The sequence below is a fragment of the Maniola hyperantus genome, chromosome 1, assembly GCF_902806685.2.
Source record: "Maniola hyperantus chromosome 1, iAphHyp1.2, whole genome shotgun sequence".
NCBI lineage: Eukaryota > Metazoa > Arthropoda > Insecta > Lepidoptera > Nymphalidae > Maniola > Maniola hyperantus.
The window spans coordinates 1,295,885-1,313,965 of record NC_048536.1 but is presented as its reverse complement, the minus strand read 5'-3'; the positions used below and the strand labels follow the sequence as shown (position 1 = coordinate 1,313,965).

General features: G+C 37.3%; 4 protein-coding genes across 4 annotated transcripts in view; 2 read left to right on the top strand and 2 right to left on the bottom strand.

Moving 5' to 3' along the window:
- The window catches only part of LOC117984634 (sodium/potassium-transporting ATPase subunit beta-2-like), a 176,072-nt gene that overhangs the window by 107,271 nt on the left and 50,720 nt on the right, over window positions 1-18,081 (bottom strand). The gene's annotated exons all lie outside the window — the stretch shown is intronic.
- On the top strand, window positions 626-1,854 carry Gar1 (Gar1 ribonucleoprotein). Its single transcript, XM_034984412.2, has one exon. It carries the CDS (start codon window positions 730-732, stop codon window positions 1,426-1,428), a length of 699 nt encoding a protein of 232 aa, XP_034840303.1. The 5' UTR covers window positions 626-729; the 3' UTR covers window positions 1,429-1,854.
- EMC5 (ER membrane protein complex subunit 5) overlaps window positions 2,260-18,081 on the bottom strand; it is a 216,113-nt gene continuing 200,291 nt past the window's right edge. The window contains exons 2-4 of the mRNA XM_034984567.2: window positions 3,262-3,403; window positions 3,114-3,166; window positions 2,260-2,553 (exon numbers count right to left, since the gene is read on the bottom strand). Of these exons, the coding sequence (XP_034840458.1) occupies window positions 2,332-2,553; window positions 3,114-3,166; window positions 3,262-3,340 (354 nt within the window). The 5' untranslated portion in view covers window positions 3,341-3,403 and the 3' untranslated portion in view covers window positions 2,260-2,331. The remainder of the gene's footprint in view (window positions 2,554-3,113; window positions 3,167-3,261; window positions 3,404-18,081) is intronic.
- LOC117996157 (sodium/potassium-transporting ATPase subunit beta-2-like) lies at window positions 4,745-15,425 on the top strand. Its single transcript, XM_069503926.1, has 6 exons — window positions 4,745-5,036; window positions 8,407-8,664; window positions 9,465-9,645; window positions 10,410-10,515; window positions 11,686-11,863; window positions 12,517-15,425. Exons 1-6 carry the CDS (start codon window positions 4,895-4,897, stop codon window positions 12,618-12,620), a joined length of 969 nt encoding a protein of 322 aa, XP_069360027.1. The 5' UTR covers window positions 4,745-4,894; the 3' UTR covers window positions 12,621-15,425.

Below are 18,081 nucleotides of genomic sequence, written 5' to 3'. Positions count from 1 at the left end.
CACAAATCTGTACAACGGTGTCCCACTCGCACGCTAGAGTAACCATGATTTTGGGTTTTACATAACAGACTCCAAAAAAATGTTTTAAGAAATATAAAGAGCAAAAATGCTACAGTCGCGACATTATGTGTGCAATATATTCGAAATGCAAACACAGCTAAGCAAGCCTGGGATGAATTAAGCGCAGTGTTTGAAGATAAAGGGTTTGGAAGACGTGTAGATTTATTAAGACTTTTATAGTATGAATGCATACTTTAAACATGTAACGACTCTTGTCCAGCAGTTGGCAGAGCTATTGAGGATACTGAGGTTGCAGAGATTATCTTGAGCTATAAATCATATTTTATGCAAATATGGTTACCCTATTTAGCTACTGTGCGAGTGGGACACCGTCCGCTTCCAGACTTCTCGTTTGGCACGTTTTTTGTGAAAGGTCCGCTATCCGGTTTTAGTATAGATTCGTGGTACATCCAAATTCTTTGATTTTACTACTAAATAGCACAGATTACTAAAGTTTTCCAACGTATAGTCATAGAGTAAAGGAGATTTTATTGTTTTTTTTTTACTGCATAGTCTGTAAATAAAAAGCTGTCAGTCCAGTGTCAAAATCTATGGTCAACTCGATGGTCAAAATCGAACTACTTGCTACTTGTCAAACACGCGTGTGGCAAAAATATTGTTTTTGAGGTTATAATCTTATTTAGTTTTTCGTAAGTTGTGGTATTAATAATGTCGTTTCGTGGAAGAGGAGGCGGTGGTGGCCGCGGAGGATTCGGAGGTCGGGGAGGTGGCGGCGGAGGTAGAGGCTTCGGCGGCGGTCGAGGACGAGGTGGCGGCGGACGAGGCGGTGGTGGCGGCGGCTTCAACAGATACCAAGACCAAGGCCCTCCGGAGTCAGTCATCCCTCTCGGCCACTACGGCTGGACCGTGCAGGACGATCTAGTTTGCAAAGTTGACATTGAAGACGTTCCCTACTTCAACGCACCTATATTTCTAGAAAACAAGGAACAGATTGGTAAAATCGACGAGATATTCGGCAATTTACGCGACTATTACGTGTCGGTGAAACTTGGCGAGAATATTAAAGCGAAGAGTTTCAAGGATGGACAACAGTTTTTCATTGACCCCGCAAAGTTATTGCCTTTGAAGAGGTTTTTGCCGCAGCCTCCAGGGGCTAAGCGTGGCGGAGGAAGAGGCGGCGGTCGTGGAGGTCGAGGTGGCGGGGGTGGGTTTAGCAGAGGCGGACGTGGCGGAGGTGGTTTCGGCCGAGGTGGTGGTGGTGGTTTTGGCCGTGGTGGTGGCTTCGGGCGAGGTGGAGGTGGCGGCTTCGGTCGAGGCGGTGGCGGAGGTGGATTTGGTAGAGGTGGTGGTGGCGGCTTCGGTCGCGGCGGCGGCGGACGGGGAGGTGGCTTTAGAGGCGGCCGATGATAGTAATATAATGTGGATTGACTTATTTTCCATGTGCAGTGTTTGTGAGGAGACGAGAGATTGTTTTATTATCACATGTTATTAATGAAGTGTATAAATAAGTGAAAATCAGTCATAGGTATTTTACATTGTTTGAAGTTATATTGCATTTCAAGAAAATATTCAGTTTGTAATTTAAATGAGTTCAAGTTTTGTTTTATATAATATCAATACAACAGTTTGTAATATTTATCTTTAATAAGTGATGGGGAAGTATATTATTTTCCCATTTATATAAATCCTTTGTTCCCTCAACTGTAATTATAAAAATATTGTGTATTATTGACTTTATGAAGGCAATATTGCGACATGTATAATAATTTCTCTCTGGCAAGTGGTGCCCTAATATTTTTATGATAATTTTAAGTAATAAAAATTGTAATTTAATACTAGTTTATTATTTGTTTAAAGTGAAATGTATTTCAATGGTGAAAAAAGAATCATTTAAGAAATAAAATCAGCAGTCTTAAACTTAATGCATAGGTACTGCATCCTTTATGTCACAATCAGTGTAATGAGAGTACAGTTAGCAGTCTTAATCCATACTAATATTATAAATGCGAAAGTGTGTCTGTCAGCTAACTGATTCGCCATATTCGTTTAACTGATTTGTTAAACGAATATGGCGAAGTTCAAGTACGTCCCGGAAGTTGACAGGCAACTTTTTGTTTTTGCAAAGTGTTCAAATGGTGATTTAGACAAAATGACAATTTTTTGAAGGTTTTGTTGCTTAGTGGGACACACAAAGTGACAAAACCATCAGAAAAATTGTCTTAAAAAAACCTGGAGTACTTAATTATCAATAAATTATATTCATAACTTATCTATCACAATATACAACATCATTTAAACATTATTAACACATTATTCTAAATTCTCCAACTCCCCTTTATTGGGCGTTGGTGTAAAGTCAAAAGCCAAGGCCCTTCCTCTATGGTTGAACGTGTAGAATGAGGGTAGGTTGCGTTGAGTCTCCCATTTTATATTGTTCAGCTCGTTTGCTGCTGGGATCTCTCGGAGCTTCCCAGAAACGTTAAGGACTCCCCAAATAACTGCAAATAAGCTTACTACAGCTTGAATGATGATCTGTAACAGAGGTTAACCATTTTTTTCCCAGTATGATCTGCAGTCTTGAGGATTTTTAGGAAATTATAGTCTACGCATTTCAAGCTGAGTCGTCGAGTTATTTGTCTGTTTCGCTCGCACTTACAGGATGTAGGTAAGTGCGAGCGAAACAAACAGATGACTCAGTTTAAAATGCGTCGACTATAGTTGGAGGCATACTCTGCGCAAAACAAGTAGTCCAATCTGAACATGAGGCATAGGATTGCCACTGTCCAGTCATCAAAGAGCAATCTTCATCCTCTATTTTTTTTGGTTTTTGTAAGGAGAGCTTTAAAGAGGGGTAGATTCATTTGACCATAGTATGGCCTGTCATAAACATCAAGTCCAAAGTTTAATCCCTAATAATCCGGAAATCGGATACTCAAGACCAGGCAAAATGAGCAGAATATAGGGAAAACGCTAAAGTTTACCTTTAGCGTAACTTTTTATCAGCAATAAAATTATACATATAATAATTAATAGTACTTAACTTCTAATGGATGACTTTAAGGGGTGAAACATGATAATAAAACTCTACTCACATCTAGAGGTAATGCTGTAAATTCTTGCGATGTTATTCGAAGGTATGAACGGTCTGGAACAAATTTCACATATTGAGTTTAACTACGTTGTTTATCAGGTAGTTTATTCACATTTTACACTAGTTTATTAAATACAAATTGTACATACGTTGTGCAGCAGAAAAGGCCGAGTGGAACAATGATATGAAGCCTACAATTATAATGACTTTGTTAATTGAGGATGCCATTGTTTTTTAAGTGCGCTATTAATACAAATTCAGTAAAGCATCAGAATTTTACAAATATTTAGCATTAGAAATTACAACAAATATAAATAAAGAAAATTGACAAATGACAATTATTTTGTGTAAATAAAGATAAATGCCAAAATGCCGATGCCCACCAGTGTTTCCATATGTAAATCGACAATTACCGTGTTCAAGGGTTAAAATTACGGTGTTTCTAGATTAAATTACGGTGGATTAGCTAAAAGAATACCGTGTAAATTACCGTGTCATTTTTAAAAGAAAAAACGTCACGAATTTGTTTTTTAATCAATTATTAATATTATTCTGAATCTGACTCTCCTAGAATAGCAATATCTTTTTCATATACGGATTTATTCATATTAATATTTTGTTAAATCTCATTAGTTTTACATTTCACTCCTTCCTAATTGCTTGAATAAGGACGAAAATAGATTGCTGAGATTCGATGCTTAAACCGAGAGCAAGAGAAATGTTGCCATTACGAAATATGCTAACGTGACTGAGATTCGTACTCGTATTACGCAGTATACTATGAATTTTTAACGTGATTTTTGTATTACGGTGACACGGTCAAGGTAATGGCCATATTACCTTGACGGTAGATTAGGGCTGAATTACGGTGCATCTACGGTAATTACCGTGTACATGGAAACACTGATGCCCACTGACGTGAGTTTTATTAAACTAGTTTTACGGCTCTAGGTTCTAGCTCTTTTGAGTCTCACTGACGTGAAGTTGTCACTTGTCACCACAGAGTAAAGACGATAAACTCAAGATTAACTGTCTGCCAAGTTTATGCTACTAAGCTAGTAATAATCACTTTACAGCGTAATAGTGTTCTATATGGTTCTATGCTTTACAGTTTACATACGCTACAGGCAGTGGCCAGTGCACTAACTACCGAGTCGCTAATCGTTACTTAAAATTGAGTTCAAACGAGACAGATTTATGTGAGAGATATAGCTCTGTCTCGTTTTAACTAAACTCAAGTAACGATTAAGCGACTCTGAATACGGCGGTAACTTGAAAATTATGCTGACGCCTGACACGCCGTATTCGATAGGTGGCAATATCGGGGTATAAGGCGGAAGGCCACCCCGCACACCCGCACGTCATCCACGCTATCCCACTGTCCCACACTAGCTTAGCACGGGGGCTGTGCGGGACTACACAGACACGCACGACACAGCACAACCTGTCGCGCACTTATTATGCTTTTTTTTGTCTGGCGCACCCACATTGCCCATCGCCGTGGGTTACTGATGGGCCATCAGTAACCCACGGCGCAACCTTTTCCAGCATAGGTACTGTTCAGTGGCTTTTCGTTTTGGGCTTGGAAACAGTTGGCAGCACTGATTGAATAATATACTATCTCTATGGTCAAACATGTCAATATCAAATATGTCAATTCAAATAAATCAAGTAAATGTTTGTTTGGCTCATTGAAAGCGGTTGGGCCTTGGTTGGGCGGTTGCTTGTCGATTTTAATAATTAGATGTGTAATTTTGTGTATTAAAAGTTCAATATTAATTAATGAGTAAGATGCCAAGTCATAGGATGGAAGAGTTTGAAATCGACAGGAAGCCTACCAGAAAGCCTGCGAAACAGAAGTTCTACGACTTTCTTTATAACGATGAAACGGGAGCTATATTGGGAAGAACGCCCGAAAGTTGGGGTATGTACTTATTCCTAATTCTTTCTTTCTTGTGGAATGCTTAAAAACTCAACTAGGTACTTATATATGCAAATATCAATATGAATGCCGACAGGGGAACTAAAGAAAATGAAAGTTTTGTTTTGTAGAGGGCGTGGCTTTGTTCTAAACTTTTTAAACACGTTGAAAACCTATCAGCTTTTACTAGTTTTTATTTTATTTTATTCGTTTATTAGTAATCAACAGCGATACAGACAATATAATCAGTACTCTTATTATAAATGCGAAAGTGTGTTTGTTGGTTTATTAATGGTTTGTTGGTTTATTGATGGTTTGTTGGTTTGTCCTTCAATCACGTCGCAACAGTGCAACGGATTAACGTGATTTTTTGCATGGGTATAGATAAAGACCTGCAGAGTGACATAGGCTACTTTTTATCGCGGAAAATAAAAGAGTTCCCACAGGATTTTTAAAAACCTAATTCCACGCAGACGAAGTCGCGGGCATCAGCTAGTTTTACATAATATCAAACTGAAAATAAGGTTAATTATCTTCTTTATAATTTGTCAGAAATAATTTATATCTTTACGAATAGTATAAATACAAAAGGGTGTCAATTTGTTAGTAGTCTTACCTTAGTATTACCTTTTCACAACCCATTCGCTAAACCGATTTTGAAGGAATTCAGAACAGTGATAGCTTACACAAACTTTTTACACACTGTTTAAATGTAAAACACCTATTAAGTCTTATACAATTAATTAATTCCTTAATGACGGAAGTTGCATAGACCAGCTGAGTTTTCAGTTGCCCATAAAATAGTGTAGTACCTAAATATGATTTAATGATTTGAAAAGAGTAACTGTTGAGTTTGTTCTCGGCTCTTCTCGGTAGAGTTTGCTTTCCGAACAGGTAGCATAATTGACTAACTAGTCCTACATTAAATGAACAAGTACAATATGCAGCAGAAAATAATGTACATCAGCCTTTAGAATAACATTTCGGCTTTGTAGAGTGTTGTCTCTGTCACTCATACCTATCAAACCTATCATCAAAGAGTGTGGATTTGACCTGCAGCTCGTTCCAGCAACTACTTCTTATTCATTGCATCATATTGTATATCAAATGTTTGAAAAGAGCAACCGCCGAGTTTCTTGCCGGGTCTTCTCGGTAGAAAAGGCATTCCAAACCAGTGGTAGATGCATCTGACGATTCAAAAATACTTGTAAAAGTTTAATTGAATAAAAAATATTTTTATTTATTTATTTCTCTATATGATGTTTTGTCGGTCTCAACGACAGAGACAACTACAAATCTTCCTTCTATAGGTTGATGTATATTTTTTTCTGCCGCATACTGTACTAGTCAGTTCTTAGTAGAATTTTCCATCCGAATTGGTGGTAGCATTAAGTTGTCCCACATTAATTAAAAAAAAGAGGATGCCAGGTGGCCATAGTAAATTAGGCCCAAAGGTGCCCACACATAAAGCTATATGGAATGAACAGTATAATAATACAGCAATTAATTGGTAAAAATATGGATTTAAAAAAAGAGAGGGTTTCAGTGTTACAAATTATTTTTATTTTTTATTTTTCATACGATGCATCGTACAGTAAGGTTTTTTCACTTGATAAATGTTTTTAAAATCATGTATCATACATAAGTATTAACAGCTTAAAAATTTTGAACAAATATTATATAATTTTTTTCACAAAAAGAATATGCTGGGCACTTTTGGGCCAAATTTCGGCATTCCCCTTTTGAATTTGAAATCCGTACAGTAACAGCATGTGACCTCTAAGCCATTAAGAGGAAGCCTCATTGGTAATTTTAATCTAAGCGTGACAGTGTTAGATATAAAATTGCCCGCCGTAATCTGGAAGCCATACAAGTGGTATAACAGCTTACCGTGGAATGTAGCCGAGGCTTATTAAGCCTGGGTTGAAAGGTGTTAGTATAACAATTATGTCAAACTGTGATAATGACTGTGACCTGCCCTGCTGTACTTAAGTCAAAGTCAAAAGTCAAATGATTTATTTAAAACTAGATGATGCCCGCGACTTCGTCCGCGTGGATTTAGTTTTTAGGGCTCCCTAGCCGAATGGCAAAAAACGGAACCCTTATAGATTCATTATTATAGCCTCAATAGCTCAACCGGTACAGGAGTGGACTAAAAACCGAAAGGTCGACGGTTCAAATCCCGCCCGTTGCACTATTGTCGTACCTACTCCTAGCACAAGCCTGACGCTTAATTGGAGAGGAAAGGGGAATATTAGTCATATAATATGGCTAATATTCTTTAAATAAAAAAAAAAAACATGTCTGTCCGTCCGTATGTCACAGCCATTTTTTTCCGAAACTATAAGAGCTATACTGTTGAAACTTGGTAAGTAGATGTATTCTATAAACCACATTAAGATTTTTACACAAAAATAGAAAAACAACAAGAAATTTTGGGGTTCCCCATACTTAGAACTGATTTAGAAAAAATTTTTTTTTCATCAAACCCATACATGTACTGGATAGGTCTTCAAAAATGATATTGAGATTTCTTAGATCATTTTTTTCTAAACTGAATACCTAGTTTGCGCGAGAGACGCTTCCAAAGTGGTTGAATGTCTCTCCCCCCCCTCCCCCCATGTAACTTCTAAAATAAAATAACAGAATGATAATACTAAAAAATATATGATGTACGTTACCATGCAAACTTCCACCGAAAATTGGTTTGAACGAGTTCTAGTAAGTAGTCTTTGATTTATCGTGCAAAATGTCGATAAAATACGATTGTACTACGGAACCCTCAGTGCGCGAGTCCGATTCGCACTTGGCCGGTTTTTTTAAATTCCCGTGAGAACTCTTTGATTTTCCGGGAAGATGTAAGCTAAATCTGTACCAATCTGTGTCTGTGTCTCATCAAAATCGGTTGGGCCGTGAAAAGCTAGCAGACAGACGCATTTTAGCATTTATAATATTAGTATGGATAGGTAATAAATTACTCTTTTCGATTGGAGACTTGTAGCTGATTCATCATGATCAACCCATCGGCGGCTCATTACAGAGCACGGGTCTCCTCACAGAATGCTAAGGGTTTTGGCCATAGTTCTACCACGCTGGCCATGTGCGGATCGGTAGACTTCAAACCTTTGGGAACATTATGGAGAACTCTCAGGCATGCAGGTTTCCTCACGATGTTTTCCTTCACTGTCTTAACTCTAAGCAAAGGCAGAGTGAGCTCTATTGATTTCACCCTGAGTGCCTCGCGGCAAAAGCCTCCTCAAACTCACGCCAGTGTTAGTTTCAGCTCGTCCTCACAGCGTCTTTGCTGCCGTCCTTTGGTTCTTTTTTAGGCAGATAAAGAAGTTTCACATGGAAAAACCTTGTTTGTCCATAGGTAAAATCCTGATATTCTACGCGATATTCTATGCGGTGCTGATCTCTCTATTCGCGATCTGCATGGCGACGTTCCTCCAGCACTTCATCAACCCGCGCGTGCCGCGGCTGCAGCAGGACGGCGGGCTGATCGGCGCCAGCCCGGGGCTCGGCTTCCGGCCCCTGCCGGCCGATGTGCGCAGCACGCTCATCTGGTACAAGGGCACGGGCTACGACAGCTACAAGTACTGGGAGGATCAGCTCATGGAGTTCCTCTCTGGTAATCTATACATATTTTATCTGAATATATAAAAGGAAAAGGTGACTGACTGACTGATCTGTCAACGCACAGCTCAAACTACTGGACAGATCGGGCTGAAATTTGGCATGCAGATAATTATTATGACGTAGACAAGAAAGAAAGGATATTTGAAAATTTAACCCCTAAGGGGGTGAAATAGGGGTTTGAAATTTAATAATTAATAATTTTAATAAAATAAATTTAGAAGGAGCATAAGCTAGTAATTATTGAAGCTTTATTTTCCATAGACTATACATATATAATAAGACTTGTCTTGACTGACTGATCTGTTAAAACATCCTTAACTGCTGGTCGTGACGACCTCCCCGGCGCAGTGGTGAGCGCTATGGTCTTAATAGTGGGAGGTCGCGGGTTCGATTCCTGGCAGGGGTTTGGAATTTTATAATTTCAAAATTTCTGGTCTGGTCTGGTGGGAGGCTTCGGCCGTGGCTAGTTACCACCCTACCGGCAAAGCCGTGCCGCCAAGCGATTTCTAGCGTTTCGGTACGATGCCGTGTAGAAACCAAAGGGGTATGGGTTTAATATAAACTGCCATACCCCTTCCAGGTTAGCCCGCTATCATATTAGACTGCATCATCACTTACCACCAGGTGAGATTGCAGTCAAGGGCTAACTTGTATTTGAATTTAAAAAAAAATCGTCATTCTAGCTAGGGCAATCCTGCACCAAACATGCAGCATTGGAAGACCCCTATGTGGACAGATAACATCAAACGAGTTGCAGGGAGTTGATAAGAGAGAACTGTATTTTTTTTGTAGAGTACAAGAAGAAAGGTCAAACTGTCGGTGCAGGTCAAAACATTCACAACTGCAAATTCGATAGTCTGCCACCGCCCGGCAAAATCTGTGACGTTGACATCCAAGGCTGGAAGCCCTGTATTGAGGAGGACCACTTCTCCTTCCACAAGTCCTCGCCTTGCATCTTTCTCAAGCTGAACAGGTAATAATGCAGAACACAACAGGTAACTTAATAGAATATGTTAGGTAACTTAGAACATATTAGGTAACTTAATAGATGTAACTTAATAGAACATGTTAGGTGACTTAACAAAACATGTTAGGTGACTTAATAGAACATGTTAGGTAACGTAATAAAACATGTTAGGTAACTTAATAGAACAATTATTAGGTAACTTAATAGAACATGTTCGGTAACTCAATAGATCGTGACAGGTAACTCAATAAACAAAAGAATATTCAATTGAAAGTCCAATAGTCTTCCACTGCCTGGCAAAGTATATATGTATGTGCTTTCCAGAAGCCAAAGTAACTTAATAGAACATGTTAGGTAACTTAACCGAACATGTTCGGTAACTCAATAGATCGTCCAAGTGAGGTATCATTATGAAAGGTCTTTACCTGTTGGGAGTTATATTATATTCACTTAAAAATAAATATTTAAATTGAAATAAAATAAATATTTAAGGGTATTACTCCCATACAACAAACATGGTTTTTTTAAGTAAGTTTGCTATACCAAGTGGAGTATCATATGAAAGGACTTTACGTGTACATTCTAAAATCGATTTTTATTTATTTTCATGCATAATAATGTTTGATTTATCGTGCAAAATGTCGAAAAAATATGACTATAATACGGAACCCTCGGTGCGCCAGCCTGACACGCAATTGGCCGGTTTTTTATAAACTTGCTACAGGATGGCTGGATGATATCCGTTTTGAAAATTGCAACTTTAATTCCAGGATCTTCGGCTGGCGACCGCAGTTCTACGACGAAGGCCTGCCGCCGGACATGCCCGAGGACCTGCAGGCCCACATCGTGCACCTCAGAGCAACCAATTCTACATATGTAAGTGCCTTTTCAGATTTCATCATCATCATGATCAACCCATCGCCGGCTTACTACAGAGCACGGGTCTCCTCTCAGTGTGAGAAGGGTTTTGGCCATAGTCTACCACGCTGGCCAAGTGAAGATTGGCAGACTTCACACACACCTTTGAGACCATTATGGAGAACTCTCAGGCATGCAGGTTTCCTCACGATGTTTTCCTTCACCGTTAAAGCAAGTGATATTTTAATTATTTAAAAACGCACATAACTCCGAAAAGTTAGAGGTGCGTGCCCGGGATCGAACCCCCGACCTCCGATTGGAAGGCGGACGTCCTAAGCACTAGGCTACCACAGCTTAACAGTTTCAGTTTTAACTGACTTGAAAAAAAGGTTATGTATTCGACCCGTATGTAGAATAGAATAGAAATCGAAATATATGTCGGCATAGCTCTAGGATCGTCTTGTTTCCTTCTATTGGGCGTTCATTTACATTGTTATTATGTTGGCTAAATAGGAACGCGGGATTCGAATCTATGCAAGTCTTTTCTCTTACCATATACAAACCATATTGTTTTTCTTACGTCTCCTTGGTAACCCAGATTGTGTCATAATGCGCAGACTCCATCAACGTCGTTAGACAACGTTTGCGTTACGATTACTTCCGAGTGAACTCGACATAGTATATAAAAGGAAAAGGTGACTGACTGACTGACTGACTGATCTATCAACGCACAGCTGTAACTACTGGACGGATTGGGCTGAAATTTGGCATGCAGATAGGTATTATGACATAGGCATCAGCTAAGAAGGGTTTATTGAAAATTCAACCCCTAAGGGAGTAAAATAGGGGGTTGAAATTTATGTAGTCCACGCGGATGAAGTCGCGGGCATAACCTAGTAGTATATAAAAGGAAAAGGTGACTGACTGACTGATCTATCAACGCACAGCTGTAACTACTGGACGGATTGGGCTGAAATTTGGCATGCATATAGCTATTATGACATAGGCATCCGCTAAGAAGGGATTTTTGAAAATTCAACCCCTAAGGGAGTAAAATAGGGGGTTGAAATTTATGTAGTCCACGCGGATGAAGTCGTGAGCATAATTAAGTAAATTTATATGCCGACGAATCCAATACATTTCAAACACACGTTTCGCGTTCACTATAACAATATTAATGTCGATCAGACCAACATGGTGTGGGTGTCCTGCCAAGGCGAGACCCCCGCGGACAAGGAGAACATCGGGCCCATCCATTACATCCCCCACCAGGGCTTCCCGGGGTACTACTACCCTTACAACAACGCCGAGGGGTACCTGAGCCCTCTGGTGGCAGTGCATTTGGAGAGGCCGAGAAGTGAGTACTGTTATTTCTCTCTCTTTCTCTCTTTTTCCCTCTCTCTCTCAGTCTTTAGTGAGGCCGAGAAGTGAGTATTGTTGATTCTCTCTCTCTCTCTGCGTCGCAAGTGTCCTGACAAAGCGAGACCCCTGAGGATAAGGAGAACATTGGGCCCATCCATTACATCCCCCATCAGGGCTTCCCGGGGTACTACTACCCTTACAACAACGCCGAGGGGTACCTGAGCCCTCTGGTGGCAGTGCATTTGGAGAGGCCGAGAAGTGAGTACTGTTATTTCTCTCTTTTTCCCTCTCTCTCTCTGTCTTTAGTGAGGCCGAGAAGTGAGTTTTGTTGATTCTCTCTCTCTCTGCGTCGCAAGTGTCCTGACAAAGCGAGACCCCTGAGGATAAGGAGAACATTGGGCCTATCCATTACATCCCCCACCAGGGCTTCTCAGGGTACTACTACCCCTACAACAACGCCAAGGGATACCTAAGCCCCCTGGTGGGGGTGAAGAAGTGAGTACTGTTGTTTCTCCCCCCCCTTCTCTCTGGTGAAGCCGAGAAGTGAGTATTGTGGATCCTCTTTGTTTCTGTCTTTTTCTCTGTGCCCAATTTAAAATCTAAGATGGCCAAATCTGTTTTTTAATGTGTAAGTTATTTCTGTAACTTTTGTTTCAGCTGGTATAATTATCAACATAGAGTGTCGCGCGTGGGCGAGAAATATCGCCTACAATAGAAGAGATCGCGTTGGAGTGGTGCATTTTGAGCTTATGATAGAGTAGACCAGACTAGACCGCAGTAGACCATAGAAGACTGGATCGATCAGACAAGACAATCATTATTAATAAGGTACACGTGGGTCAAAAATGACCCGAAAATGACTAAGTTATTAACTTTAGCTGCCCGCATCGTTGCACAATTTTGCAAAATATTTTATTTTTATTTAATTTTATTTTTAGCGGCGATTTTTAGCCAAGTAATACTCTGAAACTAATTTGACGTTTTGACAGTTTTTCTGTCAATATGTCAATTCGTCAGCTAAAGATTATTAGGTAATTGAAGAAAAATTCCTTACAATTTAATTTCAATATTTTAGTTTATTATATTATCTAAATTACCTAAATAGATTAAAAGTTTATTTATTTAATAATGATATTACTATACTTATATTGTAGTAAAATTTTATTAAGAATTTATTTAAAATTTAGATTTTTTTAAAATCAAAAAAACGTATAGTCGGTGAATAGTCATGAACAAAACTGAAGAATACATATCGTGGGTATCATTGTGATGATAACTTCACTCGGGTCATTTTTGACCCACATATACCACTTAAACATTGACTTATAACCTGTACAAAATGACTCCTCACGTGCCATTTTTTAACTCTATAAGGTCAACTGGCATGTCAAAACCTCTAACCTCACCTTTCCTCTTCAAATAAGGTCTAAAATCGTACTTTTGATATGAAATTTGACACAAAAAGTTAAAATAGCGCGTGAGGAGTCATTTTTTACGGACTATACGTCATCTTGGTCTATCCAAAGACCAAAGCTTTTTTATTACTTAATGAAATATGTACCTATTTAAATTAATATTATGATTATTATTATAATAGAACCAGTGAAATCAAAAAATCCCAGATTCATAGTGTAATTTTTTAAGTAAATTGATAAACTAAGTATCAAACAAAATTAGAGATTTGTAATAGACTTTTACAAGAGAATATGAAAAAATAAGTTCAAGACATATTTTTATTTAATAACATAGAATCTCTGGCAATCTCTAGATATTATAATGAATTCTGTGCATCTATTTTTATACAGAAAAGCACCTTAAGAATATTATTTTTTTGGTATATTTAGTAAGACATATTTTTAAAACGATAAAATTCCTGTCCTAGTGAGCGTCTAACTAGACCTATGGGTTTGAGCTGTACAGACAGCCAGTTTCAGCTTTTATAGATATAGATATAGACTATGTATGTAAATGTATGAAATGTAATTAGAATAAGTATGAATAAAAGACTTAATTGTACCATAATTCCGTCCAGTCCAAGGTCCGTGGTATGATAACTTTTGATTTTGTGGAGACTGCTTTGGTTTAAGTGTTTTTATATATATACTATCTATACTTCTCATTGTAACTGTTTGTCTCTACAAAATAAAAAAATAAAAAATAAAAATAAATAAAAAGTGTACCATGTCATGTCTTTCTCCAAGATGCAAGCTAGTTCGTTGCAAAATTCTGTTGAAATCGTTGCGCGCTTCGTCCAATTCTCATTTAGTTCAATTCGTCATTTAGTCCAAATCACATTATGGCAGTTAGTCCAATTCGCGGTTGGTCCGATTCGTAAGAACTCCAATTTGCGAATGGTCCAATTCGCTTATAGTCCGAAATTCATGATTCATTATACAATATTTTTTTATATACGAAATAAGGGTGGTCAGTAAAAATATTGTATAATGAATCATGAATTTTGGACTCTATGCGAATTGGACCGTTTGCGAATCGGATCAACCGCGAATTGGACTAATTGCGAAAACGTGATATGGACTAAATGAGAATTGGACCAACCGCGAATTGGACTAAATGAGAATAGACGAAGCGCGCCTAAACGTTTAGACTTTCAATTGAATAACGCATGGGCTAAGTTATCATTCAACTGGATTTCGGCCTTTATTAGGCAGATTTAGTTTAGTTAATTTTTATATTATGATATTGTACCTAAAAGAAATATTTGTAACCCACCTCCGAATAAAGCTTATTTCACACTACGGGACATAAATTATATTATAGTCCGGTCAATATTGGCGTTCCCGACATTCGTACCAATTTTTAGAGTAAAAATTGGTACGAATTGGTACGGTAATACGAATTAGTACGAATTGTATCATAGTCCGGTCAATATTGGCGTTCCCAACATTGCCCGTACCACTATTACTCTAAAAATTGGTACGGTAATACGAATTGCTATTGGTACAAATTAGTACGAATGGTATCATAGTCCGGTCAATATTGGCGTTCGCAACATTCGAACCAATTTTTAAAATAAAAATTGGTACGAATGTTAGGAACGCCTATATTGATCGGACTATAATATAAATTTATATCCTGTAGTGTGAAATAAGCTTAATATTAGTGACAAGGCTGCCAAATTGTATAATTTGCTATGCTTTTGTGTTACCGTTATCTGTACTGATTTGTGTATATTTTATTCACTTATTTTTTTAAACAATTTCTTTTTTCAGCCTGTCATGGTTCGAATGATTATGACTTTTATTTTTAATACACTCCTTCCTATTTCTTTGAAGAAAAAATTGCTATTAGTCATTTTTTATATCCGTTTATAGGTAGGTATAGGACGCAAGCTTTGTGCATTTATTTGTATAGGAATAAGATAAATAATAAATTATTATTATGTACCTACTTGTAATGAATCTCAGTGACTTATGAATTTGAATATTTGTATGACAATTATTATCCGTCCATTTTACATTAAATAGTGTTATTGTATGTTTATTACCAACCATTCCGACGTGTGCCTCGACTCGAATACTTAGCAATAAAGTGTGGTTTTTTTATGACGCTTTGATTTTTATTAACTAGGTATATGCAAGTCTACCTTTTCCATTCGGATTTATGTCTCGTCTACTTACTACTCATCTGTTTACATTTCAGCGCCCTGCATCTTATGCGTGTTAACGCACGCCAGAGTGCGTGTTAACGCATATGATGCAAGACATTATGGTGAGCTGTACACCCATTTGGGGTGGTGTCACAGATGAAAATTAATTAAAAAAAATATAAAAAATAACCGACTTCAATAACCACAAACACTAAAAATTTTAAAATAACTTAATTTATTGTATTATGTATACAAGAGTTATTGGGGCCGATTCTTTAACGTTCATACCTCAGTTAAATAATTCGTTGGCCAGATCTCGTTTCTCCAGCACCAAAAAATATTGCAATAGAACTACAATCACTCTTGTATACAAAATATATTGGGTAATAAATTAAATTATTTTTTAATTTTTGTGTTTGTGGTTATTGAAGTTGGTTATTAATTTTTTTTTGTTTTTTTTAAGTACGTATTTATTATCACCACAATATCATCATACAAATTAACAATTTTGACCATCAGTAGATAAGCGTAACATTTTACCTATTCTGAATAAATAATTTAAGTTTGAGTTTCATGTCTTTGTCTAAACTAAATTTAAAGGATTTGCATTTTTTCTTATTAGTAGGTATTGCTAAAAAAGGGCGAAAAATGAATTTTAAATCAAAGACTAAATAAACTAATATGTTTAGTAGCGTTGATTAATACAGCAAACGCTTAGTTATCCATAAATACATGGGCATGGACAAAACTACAAACCCTCAGTTTGTGTATCATCATCATCATGATCGCCGGCTCACTACAGAGTACGGGTCTCCTCTCAGAGAGAAGGGTTTTGGTCATATAGTCTACCACGCTGGCCATGTGCGGATTGGTAGACTTCACACACCTTTGAGAAGATTATGGAGAACTCTCAGGCATGCAGGTTTCCTCACGATGTTTTCCTTCACCATTAAAAGCAAGTGATATTTAATTACTTAAAACGCACTAACTCCGAAAACTTAGAGGTGCGTGCCCGGGATTGAACCCCCGACCTCCTAAAAGTTAGAAGTGCGTGCTCGGGATCGAATCCCCGACTTCCGATTAGAAGGCGGATGTCCTAACCACTAGGCTATCACGGCTGAAATAAGTACTTAAGTAAAGAAAACTTCACGAAACGATTTGATAATAAGTAGGTAGGAAAACTAATGTTTAGCAGCATTGATTAATACAGAAATCTAGTTATCCATAAATATATCGGCATGGACACAACTACAAACCCTCAGTTTGTGTATAATAATTCTCGACTCTAGTATCATAAGGTCGGATGTGTACTTCCGACCAAACTCACTTTTTTACATAAAGGTAATGAGCATTTCGGGCTCTTTCTGCCAAGCTGACACCAGTATTTCTATCTCTTTTCGTTGCAAAGATAAATACATGCATAATGTCGTATCTGAACACATTCTAAAAATTTGGAGAACCATAATTATATTTTTTGACTTGCGTATGTATGCACCAAAGCAATGGAGAAAAATGATAGATGCATTTTGAGTTCGACCATTATGCTACGAAATAAGTTTATTTGTAATACTAGCTGGTACTGCAGTTACGCACTTCTGCTTCAAAAATATGTAATAATTTTGTTAGGTAAAATCACAACAGATGTTATGCTTCGAATTTTTTGTATTAATATTTGGACTGTGAATCATTTAAGACTTTTTGCCTTGTAATATAAATAATTTTGCAATAAAATTTATGGAAGTAAGTTGAAATAAAGCTTTTTGTTTGTGACTACATTAAAGTTGATGTGATTAATAGGTAAGAGATCCATCCTATTTCACCAAAATTTTGGACTAAACTGCGGGAAAAAAGTAAAGAGCCAGAATAAAGCTCTGAAAATGTAGACTAGAAAATCTTTTAGGACCACGAAAATCATACCATGGAAATCTAAACATATATTATAATAAAGCCCCACTAAGCAAAAAACCGTGCATTTATGGTGTTTTTTATGAATCACAGTTCAAATCATCAGTTCAAAAACTAGGTTTTTAAGGTAGCCTTAAAAAATTAGAGTACCTAATCAATTATTTTCTTCTTTACCCGTCTTATAATCGACCGAATTTGATATTAATCGAGAGCAGAAATTATAAGGTACCTACAATATGTGATGATAGTGATTCTAACGAAACATACCTAATTATAGGAACTTTAGATTATGTTAATTTAAATATAAATGTAGTATAAATTAATTTATTAATTAAACAACTAATAAAAGTGAAAGTAAAAAAATAAAAAACTTAACTAAAACACGAAAGAAACAGTTAAAATAAGTATCTGTTATAAAGAACAGTCGAAACAGAAGCAATGGAATTTTCAAGAAAGCAGAAAGTATTTTTTTTATTACAAAAGTGGCAATGCCGGATTTGACTAACAGTAAATCCTTATACCTACGTAGTTTCTGCACCTTAAAAACGATTCATGATGCTACCAGCAGTGTTGCTACTTTAATGTGGTCTGCAAACATCAGCTGCAGCGGAAGGAATAAAACAGTATCTTGTCTTATTTCATTAATCTACTAGAGAAGAAACAAAGTATTCTCGAAATTGTTGAAGAATTGACTTTGTGGTCTGATAATT